The sequence below is a fragment of the Pan paniscus genome, chromosome 11, assembly GCF_029289425.2.
Source record: "Pan paniscus chromosome 11, NHGRI_mPanPan1-v2.0_pri, whole genome shotgun sequence".
Classification (NCBI taxonomy): domain Eukaryota; kingdom Metazoa; phylum Chordata; class Mammalia; order Primates; family Hominidae; genus Pan; species Pan paniscus.
Window position 1 is genome coordinate 120,127,272 of NC_073260.2, and position 11,496 is coordinate 120,138,767.

The 11,496-nt window shown below is 42.0% G+C and overlaps 1 protein-coding gene across 1 annotated transcript in view; it reads left to right on the plus strand.

Annotated features, from left to right (window-relative positions):
• Nucleotides 1-10,286, plus strand: part of LOC134728588 (uncharacterized) — a 69,199-nt gene extending 58,913 nt beyond the window's left edge. Inside the window, exon 2 of the mRNA XM_063594504.1 lies at nt 333-10,286. Within this exon, the coding sequence (XP_063450574.1) occupies nt 333-702 (370 nt within the window). The 3' untranslated portion in view covers nt 703-10,286. The remainder of the gene's footprint in view (nt 1-332) is intronic.
• The last annotated feature ends 1,210 nt before the right edge of the window (nt 10,287-11,496 follow it).

Below are 11,496 nucleotides of genomic sequence, written 5' to 3' on the forward strand. Positions count from 1 at the left end.
GCATAATCATCATGAAATTATATGGGGATAGGCATGCATTTCAGATGTGCCTCTTCCGTGGTGCTCTCCCTTTCTCTCCTGACTGGCCAAATGCACAGAAGGACAAGGCTTGAGAGCAGAAGTCAGCAAACTGTGGCTCACAGGCCAAATCGGTCCTGCTGCCTGTTTTTGTAAAAAAAGTTTTACTGGAATGCAGCCATGCCCATTCATGTACATATTGCCTATGGCTACTTTTGTGCTACAGTGGCAGAGTTAAATAGTTGTGACAGAGACCATAGGGCACACAAAGCCTAAAATACTTACTATATGGCTTTTTTTTTTTTTTTTTTCAGATGGAGTTTTGCTCTTGTTGCCCAGGCTGGAGTGCAATGGTGCCATCTAGGCTCACTACAACCTCCACCTCCCAGGTTCAACGGATTCTCCTGCCTCAGCTTCTTGAGTAGCTTGGATTACAGGCATGTGCCACCACACCTGGCTAATTTTGTATTTTTAGTAGAGATGGGATTTCACCATGTTGGTCAGGCTGGTCTCGAACTCCTGATCTCAAGTGATCCACCTGCCTTGGTCTCCCAAAGTGCTGGGATTACAGGCGTGAGGCACCATGCCTGGCCCTATATGGCCTTTTACAGAAAACATTTGCCAGCCTCTGGACTAAGAGTATGGTGGAACCACAGGATGAAAAGATCCCGACTCCCTGATTGACTACATGGAGCAAAACTCCTCATCTTCCCCAATCCAGTCAATCTACACTGAACTGTAATAGAAGTGAGAAACAAGTTTTTATTCTGTTAATACACCAAAACCTCCTAGTTATTTTTTCCAGTAGGTAGCCTGGCTTCACTAATACAAGAGCGAAGTAAGGATGCTAACTATCTGATGGCAACCAAACAATTCCTCTTTCCATGATTCACGAATATGTGAAGTTTGCTGCTAAGTTATTCTGTTGGCATCAAAGGCCTTTTAAAATTAGAAGAGGATAAGGGAAATTCTAAGACTCAGAACAGGAATGTGCTCCACAAAATAACTTTCATGAAGGGTGTGGCGATTGAGTTGCTAGTGATTTAACTGAGTCAGTAAGAACTGTAGGAAAAAAGGCCCAACAATTTCTGATCCATATACTTGGTTGGGATTCAACTGAGGAAGGAAAGATTGAGAAAATGTGTGAAGCTCTTCTGTGTGCCAGGATCTTCCAGAGTTAGAGGAACTGAAACTGAGGAGCAGTTATTCACTTCTCACAGCTTCTCTCTTGAAAGAGCAGTTTGTGACAACCTTTTATTTCTTTAATGAGAAATGCTGGGGAAATGAACCCAGAGATAAACATGAACTTTCCCCCGATTTCTGGCATGTTGGAAGTGACTCAATGTCCTAGTGGGAATTTGAATTAAGTTAACAGCATTTATCTACTTATCTTTGGATTGTATTTTTTTTTTTTTTGAAAGGAGAATAGCATTGTCAGTAATTTACACATTCTCCAGTGGCCATTGGGGCTCCTAACCCATTGCCTTCCTTAGGGATAACAGAATGAAGGTATCTATCTTCTTGCTAGTTGTTCTTTGATTTATCAGAACATAGTGATCTTGAAACCATAAAGCCAGTTATAAATTAACTGATCCTAGCTTCTCAGTTTCATGGAAACATCAAAGTTCAAGTTGGATAACTATTGCTAAGATTATTTATGAGGGGCCTGCCCAAATATTTTGCACAAAAGACATAGGCATAGCTGACTACTGGCAACAGTGCAGCTTCTCTGCTGATCTCCCACTTGTCTAGACGGGGAGCTGCAAAATGGTATCACATTCCTCCTGCAGATATGTTATGTGTGACCCATATAGTGTTTCAAAATCAGAATGATTTCACACAAAAATGCAGCTTTGAACTTCTCTAAAAAACATAGGATGATCTAAAAATACTGGACCCATATTCTCATGCATTAATGATAAGTTGGAGCTAGAATTAGACGGGCATGCATGCACCTTCTAGCTTGGTGTGGTTTCCAATGCCCTCTCTTATCTTAGCCCGGGCCTGCTGGTTTTTACATTACTTTTCTGACATCTGTAGGCATCAGAGTTCCTGGATCTCATTCCCGGGCTCCTTGTTGTCTCCTCTGCTTGCCTCAAAGCTGTTTTTGTTTGTTTGTTTGTTTGTTTGTTTGTTTGTTTTTTTAATAGAAAGAGGACAGATTTCGGATTCAGGTAACCTGGATCGGCATCTTAGATCTACCATTATGTGACCCTGAACACAAGTTATTTGATGTCTCTAGTTTCCTTTTTTATAAAATGCCTAAAACACAAGATGGAGTGTTTAGAAGATTATCCAAGGTAATGCATGAAAACCCTGCTTTAGTTTCAGGCCCTCATCTTCTCCTGTAGGGCCACTGCATCAGTCTCCACCTTGGTCACCTGCATACAGTTTCGTCACTTCTCCATTCCATAATTTTAAATTATGTTGAGCACTTACTCTGTGTCTGACACAGAGCTGGGGATTCAATGTTTGGTGAAAACAGACTCAGTCTCTATCCTCATGAACCTTACAGTGCTACTGGGGGACGCAGAACTAATCAAATAGTCATACACATAGATGTAAAATTGTCATGGGGTCAAGCACTATGAAGTGGATTACCTTAGCATTAAGAGAACATGTGACAAGATTCTTAACAAGGCCAGGGGGTCAGACAAGGCTCTTGTGGAGAGCATTGCTAAGTTGAGATCTGAAGGTAAGAAGAAATTGTTCAGTTGAAGAGGAGTGAAAATAATATTCTAGGCAGTGAGAGCCACATGTGCAAAGGCTCTGTGGGAAGAGAAAACATAGAAAACACAAGGCACTAGAAGAAATCCGGTGGGTCAAGAGGAGCGGGAATAAGGGAGAGTTGGGGGCATGAGGCTAGAGAGAGGGAGGTAGGGGCCAAATGGCATTGCAGGTGATGTTCAGGAACTTTATCATCTTAAGAATAGCGGGAAAGCCACAGAAGATTTCAGTGAGGGGTAGGTGCAACATGATAAAATTTCCTTTATGAAAAGGTAACTCTATCTGGAGTGTGGACATCAGATGGGAGGAAATATTAGGTTGAACCCTATGAAACTGCCACTTCCAGGCTGGTTTTGACTTACAAGATAGCAATTTTATATGGTACCACCTGATAGAGTGGATGCAGGGTAGACCAGTTAGGAGACTGGTGAGAGATGATAGTGGTTTGAACTAGGATGAGGTTTTGGAAATGGACAGAGTGGGCAGATATTTAGAAAGTAAAATTAATTAGCCTTAGTGATGAATTGGTATGGGGGTGTCAGGGACAACTCATGTGCCTTAATGGGAAGTGGTGCCATTTGTGAGTAGGGTGCATTGGCAGATGAACAGGCTTGGTAGGCAGGAATGATTTCCCTTTGAGCTAAAAGTGCCTTTGCAACAACCAAGAGGAGATGGTCTCTCAATGTCTCTATAGAAATATCTTGCTTTGGCTTTTGCGGGATTCCTAGGGCTTTGAATGACCCTATATACTATGTTAAATTATCAGTTGAAGGTTCCACACCATGAAAGTTTTATAAATTAAGGCCCCAGACTTGTGGGTAGTATAAGCTCATAGTTTGATTTTCATTGGTGAATGTTTTTTTAGCCCTCTGAAACCACACATAATAGCTTGTTTATGCAGATAGCTCAATTTCATTCTTTCCCTTCTTTAGGTCTGAACTTTTTTTTTTTTTTTTGAGACAGAGTCTCACTCTGTCACCCAGGCTGGAGTACAGTACAGTGGTACAATGTTGGCTCACTGTAACCTCTGCTTCCCAGGTTCAAGCAAATTTTGTGCCTCAGCCTCCCAATATCTGGGACTACAGGTGCATGCCACCAAGCCTGGCTAATTTTTGTATTTTTAATAGACATGGGGTTTTGCCATGTTGGCCAGGCTGGTGTTGAACTCCTGGCCTCAAGTGATCCGCCTGCCTCAACCTCCCAAGGGGCTGGGATTACAGGCATGATCCACCACACCTGGCCTTATTATTATTATTATTATTATTATTATTTTTGGTAGGCATGAGAAATGTAGCTCCCTTTCCCTAAGGGGTCCATATTGCCACCTGAAACTCCCATGGCCTCCTCCTGTTATCAGCTCATGTTTATTCCTCTGACTTGATTTCATGCTATTCCTGGCACTGGAAATTTCTTTTTTTCTGATTGAACTTGGTTATGTGGAAAATATTTTTTCTATATTTTGTTCAGGATTTCTGTGTAGTAAGGGGCCTGTTTATGTCAACTCAGTGGTCTGGGTGGTCAGAAGCAGTCTAGTAAATTTTCTACACATATTAGTACAATTATTTTCTAATTGTTCTTTTTTTTTTTTTTTAATGGAGTCTTGCTCCATCACCTAGGCTGGAGTGCAGTGGCACAATCTTGGCTCACTGCAACCTCCGCCTCCTGGATTCAAGCAATTCTTGTGCTTCAGCCTCCTGAGTAGCTGGGATTACAGGTGCACACCACCACACCTGGCTACTTTTTGTACTTTTAGTAGAGACAGGGTTTCACCATGTTGACCTGGTTGGTCTCAAACTCCTGGCCTCAAGTGATCCCCCTGCGTCAGCCTCCCAAAATGCTGGGATTACAGGTGTTAGCCACTGCGCCCAGCCACTTTTCTGCCATTTGACGTAAGTATGCATCTCTTGTCACATGGCAGGGAAATCCTGCAGACCAGTTGTTATCTGGGACTGGGCTTCAGGCTCAAGGAATATAAGAGTGTGTATACATCCTGGGTGCTGAACTTGAAGTTTGATGTCAGATGGAAGTTGCTTTGCAAGACCTTCAGAAGGACATCTCTGATTCCCACCCCTTACCACAGTGTCTGGCATCTAATAGTTGCTAAATAAATGTCTGTGTCATTGAATTGAAATGGAAACAATTATAAGTGGAGAAGAGGGGAATTCTTGGCATATGCTTCACGATGATATAAAAATTCTGTGTTTGGGACACAGAATTGCAATCAGGATGGTTTTCCCAAACCCCAGAATGATTTGTATTCTCAGTGGAGCATCCAACTTACTGTTCCATCGCCTCTCACCCATGCATAAAATATAGATGGCAACACTACTGTCTGAAGTTCTTAGATAAAACTTTTATGGGTAATTCACTTTCATTCACATATCATACACTGATTATTTACTATGTGCAAAATTTGTTTGCTAGGTTCTATCAGATACAAAATGCTGACTAAGACATGGGCTCTACTCTCTGTCCTCATCCACTCTACAGTTTAACTATAATGGGTGTGGGCAAAAGTATATAAGTAACTGAAGTCAAAGTAATAATTCCTTATCAGATGCTTTCAGTGTGCCAGGGACTGTGCTAAGACTTTTACTTGGATCAGGTCATTTGATCCTTACACAACTCTGTGAAGTGGGAGTTATTATTGTGTCCATTTTACCAATGACGGAACTGAAGCACAGAAAAGTTAAACATCCACAAGGTCACACAGCAAGAAAGAGATGGAGCCAGGACTGAAACCCAATCATTCTGGTTTCAGACCTCAAAGGTTCAAACATTTTGCTATATGGTTGCCCAAATAATCCATGATGGATGGTGATATGTTCTGGAACAGATGTTCAAGCTCAGGCTGTGTGCACAAAGGAAGGCTCAGGAAAAGCTCTATAGAGAAATCTGTTTTTACACAGTCTTAAAGAATGAGTAATATTCTGACAAATAGTGATGGGCAAACAGGTGTCCTAGGAGTAGGAAATTGCCTGAGCAGAGACAGAGGGCAGAAGAAGGCACCACTGCATGTTTGGGAAACTGAAAATAAACAGTTCAACGTGGCTGAATGTGAGATAAAGGAGGAAAGAAGAGTTGGTTGGGACTTAAGTTTCAGATGAAGACCTTTGGAGCAGGAGGTGGGGAAGAGACAAGTGGCATTTCTCTCACTGTTGGTCATAAAAACAGTAAATCCTATGAACAACTGAAGCTTCTAAAATCGACTCAGCCTACTCTCTGTTTGGGAGCAGTAGTGGGGCATTTATCCCAAGGAGGAAATCAGATGACTTTAGAGGTTTTAAAATCTTTTCTGGAGTTCAAAGGCAAGGCTTCTTAACCTGGGGGCTCTGGACTCATGGATGGGTGTCAGGGCGCTTGGCACCTCAGGAAATTGTGGGCCAAGTTTTGCGTTGCATGAACGTATGTGTTTTTTGTTGAGGAAGATTGTTCATAAGATGCATCACGTTCTCTAACGGTACTTGATCAAATACCCTTTGCAAACCACTGTTCTGAGCACAGAGTCAGCACCCATCTTTCTGGGGCCTTCCTTGGACTGAGGAACTGGAACCAATGTTCTGCAAAAGTCAGAACTGAGAGTTTAAGTTCCAGATTCACAAGTAAAACTTCCCAGGGAAATACCACCGCTGTGCATCAGTGGAGGCCTGCTTGGTGTTCACCTTTGCCCTGGGATTGCAGGCTACCCTGCTGGGCAGTCCCGAGCAGGTGGTACTAGGTAAAGGCACATCTCATGTGAGGTGTCAGCAGGAACTGGAGCTTCTGTCCCAGGAGGTTTGCAAGAGTATTAGGAAGCTGAAGTTTCCAGGCAGATGACAGCTGTCTGGAAGGATCTCTACCCATTGCATTGCAAACCCAACCCACTGGAGTCACTCAGCAAGGAAGCAGTCTTGAGAATGAGGCAATCTGTGGGCAAAGCCTATGAGAAAATGCTTCATTTCCTTCTCTTTGTCACATCATTTCAACACTTGCCTGGCAGGCCCTGCCATTCCCAATACCAGCTGAGGTGACTGAGGGCAGGAAGGCAGATATGCCAGAGATGAAAACAAGGTCTCCAGGCAAATCCTTTGATTCATGGAAATAGTTGTGGTAGAGGCTGGTTTGGTCATTAGTGGCATATTTTGCATAATGATATCTTTGATAAAGGGAAACAGTCTTGTGTATATTACTTAGGATTAAGATTCTCTGCATGTGACAGAAAACTCAAGACAGCAGTGCCTTAAACATGATAAAAATTTATATTGCTCTCATGTAAATCAGATCTGCAGTTGGGCAATCAGGGCTGTTTTGGCAACTGATTCCAGATGAGCAGGGACCCAGCCTCCTTCTGGCTTGTTTTTCTTCTAAACTTCAGGGGCTGCTTCATGATCCAGGATGACTCCTCAGCTTCCAGTCATTGTGTTCATATGCCAGCTCAGAGGAAGGAAGAAGAGGGGAATACGAGAGCTCCCTTCCTTTTAAGGACACTTCCCCAGAAGCCTCAAGTTTCAGCCTGTTTACATTTCACTGTCCAGAACAGGTTGGCCACAAATATAATGCCCAGTGTATTCTTTTCATCAGAAAATCTCTAATTAAAAAAAAAAATGGGCTGGGCACAGTGGCTCACACCTTTAATCCTAGTGCTTTGAAAGGAAGATCACTTGAGCCCAGAAGTTTAAGACCAGCCTGGGCAACATGGCAAAATCCCGTCTCTACAATAAATAAAATAAAAAACATTAGCCAGGCATGAGGGCAAGTGCCTGTAGTCACAGCTACTCAGGAGGCTGAGGCGGGAGGATCCCTTGAGCCCAGGAGTTTGAGGCTGTAGTGAGGTGTGATCATGCCTCTGCACTCCAGCCTGGATGACAGAGTGAAATTCTGTCGAAAACAAACAAACACACAAAAACAAAAACAAATCCACTATCTGCTACAGTTTCCCAGTGAATGTTGCAATAATCAAGTATTCTCTAAGAGACCACGTTAGACCTTTAAAGATTATTTTCTCGGGTCATACTCCTGTTAGGAATCTAGGCTAGAATCTGTTGCCTGGTACTTACAGGCCTATTCTAATTAAAGAGGCAGAGATTCATAGTGGTTTACAGCTTCAAGAGGGCTTAAAAGGTGTTCCTTCTAACTGCATAATTTCACAGATAGGGAAACAGACGCCCATAGAGACTTAAAAATACACAGTGAAAACAGGTTGGGGTCATGAAGAAAATCAGGGGCAGAGCTAGCTCTGGAACCTACATCAACTGATTTTAAGTCAAAAGTTCTTCCTGCTACCTCCTAGGCTTCTTTTGAAATATCACTTAAAAAAGAAAAACTTTTACACTGATGGTTCACTGGAAATTCAAGAATATTGGGAGTTTTCTTGTAATTGAACTTTCTGTCAAAATCCCTTTGCTTCAATTGATTTTAGAGAATATTTCTAACATTTACCAATTCTTTTTCCTGTCCTCCTCATTCAAGTTAAGTGTGATAGATGGAATTTATATTTTCTTTAAGTTTGCACTATTTTCTGGTGGATTAGGGTCATTGTTTGATCATCAGCTCACATTTCCCACCTCACTACAGATTAAAGTTTAGCAATGTTTTATAAGAGATGCAAAATCTTCACTGATTTTCTTCTGACATTATAAGTATGTGTGTGTGTGAATGTTATGAACAAGAATAAGGTAGCTGAAGGTCTAGAAATACCAGGAAAGATAGCCTGATAGAAGCAGTTGGCTCATTTTTAATAAAAATGATTCCATGTACCCCTTATGGCATTTGTGCAATAACTTAGCCAATATTTATTATAGGGCATTGGGCTGAACGTTCTGTGACCTTGTGATATCCTCTAGAAATTATTGGTTTTTCAAAAATAAATCCCTTATATGAGCTTGTTTAATAGCTGCTAGGGAGGGTTTTTGTGGGTTTTAATAAGGTATAAGTGATGTCCTGTAGGCTGCTGCCAGATAGGAGCTTTGGTGTCATTTTTCATTGGGAAAGAGAGTGGTTTTTCTAAAGGTCTGGGGGAGGGTTGCGGGAAGTTGGGGCAATGAGTAGCTTTCTCTGGATCCAGCTGGGAAAAGATGGGTTGAGTAGAACTCTTGTGCCCACCAGGAGGCCTTGGGAGCTAAGACTAAGATGCAACTCAGAGGGAAATAGCTGCCCTTACGTGTGGTGGAGTTTAGTTTCAGCTTCAGCTCCCTCAAAATTAGGGGGCTTGGGGTCTGTGACGTCAGATGACAAATATTTGTGGATCCTCTCCAGGCCTGAGGAGGTTCTCTGATCATCGGAACTTGTTGTTTAAAAGGCAGATGGTGATGAACTGGGCTGGGAAATGCTCGGAGTTGCCCAGAGGTAGGGAGGGGCCCCTGACCTTTTTCAGGGGACCCCACCTATGGAGCCATATACTCAGGCACTCGATCCATGTCCCCACTGCTGCTTCTGGCCCCTTGTGTCCACCTGACCCTTAGACCACACCTAATTTTCTCTTTTGACTCCTGTGATGTGCTTCTTTCTCCAAAAACAGGGCATAGCAAGGCAACAATGACCACTATTTAAGAAGTCTGGGTCCTGGGGTTCAAAGGAACTGAAGGTTTACTTTTTCTATCTCAGGGTCTTTGTCTTGTGTCTTAAATGTATCCCCCAAATCTCTTCCTCTAGGTCTCAGTGCAAATATCACCTCTGCAAGAGACCTTCCCTGGGCTGCCCCACCCCCAGCACTCCCTGACTTTCACACTTTATCTCATTAACCTGCTTCACTTTCTTCAGGGCTCTGATCTCTAACTGAGCTTATCTGAGATTTGTATTTCCTCATGTGTGGTTTGCTCTGACTTCCCCCAGTAGACTGGCAGGCAGAGATGTTGTGTCCCCAGTGCTCATATAGGACCTAGCACAGGAGAGATATGTAACTGATATTTTTTATGGACTGGTTGACTGCAGCAGAATGTGATATTTTCCAGGGGAAACAGAATCCAGGTGGATCCCGCTAGACTCCTGGGGGTAGCCCACTAACCCCAAATCCTGGGGGAACCATGTCTTCTTTTTATCATCTCACATACATGGACTTTTTCTTTAGAGATCTTAGCACTGTCTGTAAGTATGTATTTGTAAGATTATTTATTTAAGGCCTGTCTGTCTTACTAGGACAAGGATTCATAATCATTTTGTGCCAAGGTTTGCTTTGTTATCTGATGAGGCCTATGGACTCTTTCTCAGAACAATGCATAAAATAAAACATATAGGATTATGAAGAAGACCAATTATACTGAAATACAATCATCAAAGTGTTGAAATACAAATTTATGATATGGTTACATATGTGCTTTTTCATTAACACAAAATCTGGTGGAAGATTTAAACCTACCATAATTCTTGAGCAGTGATGGACACAATTGACTTTTTGAGAAATCTGCAAACACTGTAACTTGATATGAACATGTCTGTGGTTTCTATTGGTGACAGAGGCACAGGACCTTTTGTACTGCTGTGGTTTGTTGCCTGCATTCACAATTGAGTAAAATGCTAAATTTCAGTTAGAGATGACTGAAAATAAAAATCTGATTGTTTTCCTACTCATGTTTAATGACTCCCTGAAGCTGATCCATGCATTCTAGGGGGCATCCCTGAATCCCAGGTTAAGAATTCCCGCAGTAGAATATATCACTTAGGTTTGGTTCACTATTTTAACACTAGCACCTAGGACATAGTTGGTACTCTTTACATATTTGTGAATGGAAGAAAGGAAGGGACTTTTCTGTGTCTAACACTATTCTCAGAACAAGTTTGCTGAATGAATGAGTGAATTCTGCAGACAAGGCAGTGAGCTATGCAGTAATAAATGAGAGCACCCTCTTCCCCTGCCGGTTCTAGTAACAACTGTATCTTGGGTGAGGTCCTTTTTATTCTGGTGAAATCCATTGAGTGCCTCACCCACAACTAACACTGAATAAGTATTTGAATGATGAAACGCCGCTAAACCTGAGCGAGACAAACACCACCTGTAATTGATCGGGTATGATGGATCAGTGCATCGGGACTTCCATCAGACCAGCCAGCTTTCTCTTTGGGCTGTCTTTGGTTTCCTTTCTCATAGCAGCATCAGCAGCTTTTATTAGCCAATGTCTTTTGCTTGACAGCATCTTTCAGTTGGAACCAGGCTTGCCTTCACCACCTGCCCTTGGTGAATTGTCTTGGATGGACCCCCTTTCCTGTACTGTGGGACGAGAGAGTCCTGTGGGATAGCAGGCTCACTAGGAAGCTGGTCCTGTCATGTGACAGAGATTATTTCAGCCTTTCATGAATATCAACTGGAAAGACCACTGCTATGTAGATTATTGCTTTCACAGTGCTTTACAAGTTAGCAGTCACTGACAGTAATTAAAGGGAAACTCAATGCTGGTGAAGATGTCAAATTCACTATTCAATGCCTCAGAAAAATTCTTAATATGTCAGCAGTGCAGAAGCGAACATGCAACTTTGGTAGCAGACACTTTTTTAAAATTTTGGAATGCTTTCTAAGACCAGAATAAATAAATATTCATGCAAGTGCTACAAAAATGAAGGCTCTATTTCTTAATGGGGGAGATATAAATAGCTTGGGGAAAATGTATAACAATTTCAGGTGGCTATTATAACTAGATATTATACATGGACTAGTTTATTGTAATTGCAAGGTGCAATCCATCTTTCTATGTTATATACTCAACCTATGTAATATCACCTCTTTTCTTTGTAATTTACCCAGTCTCAGGTATTTCTTTGTAACAATGCAAAAATGGACTA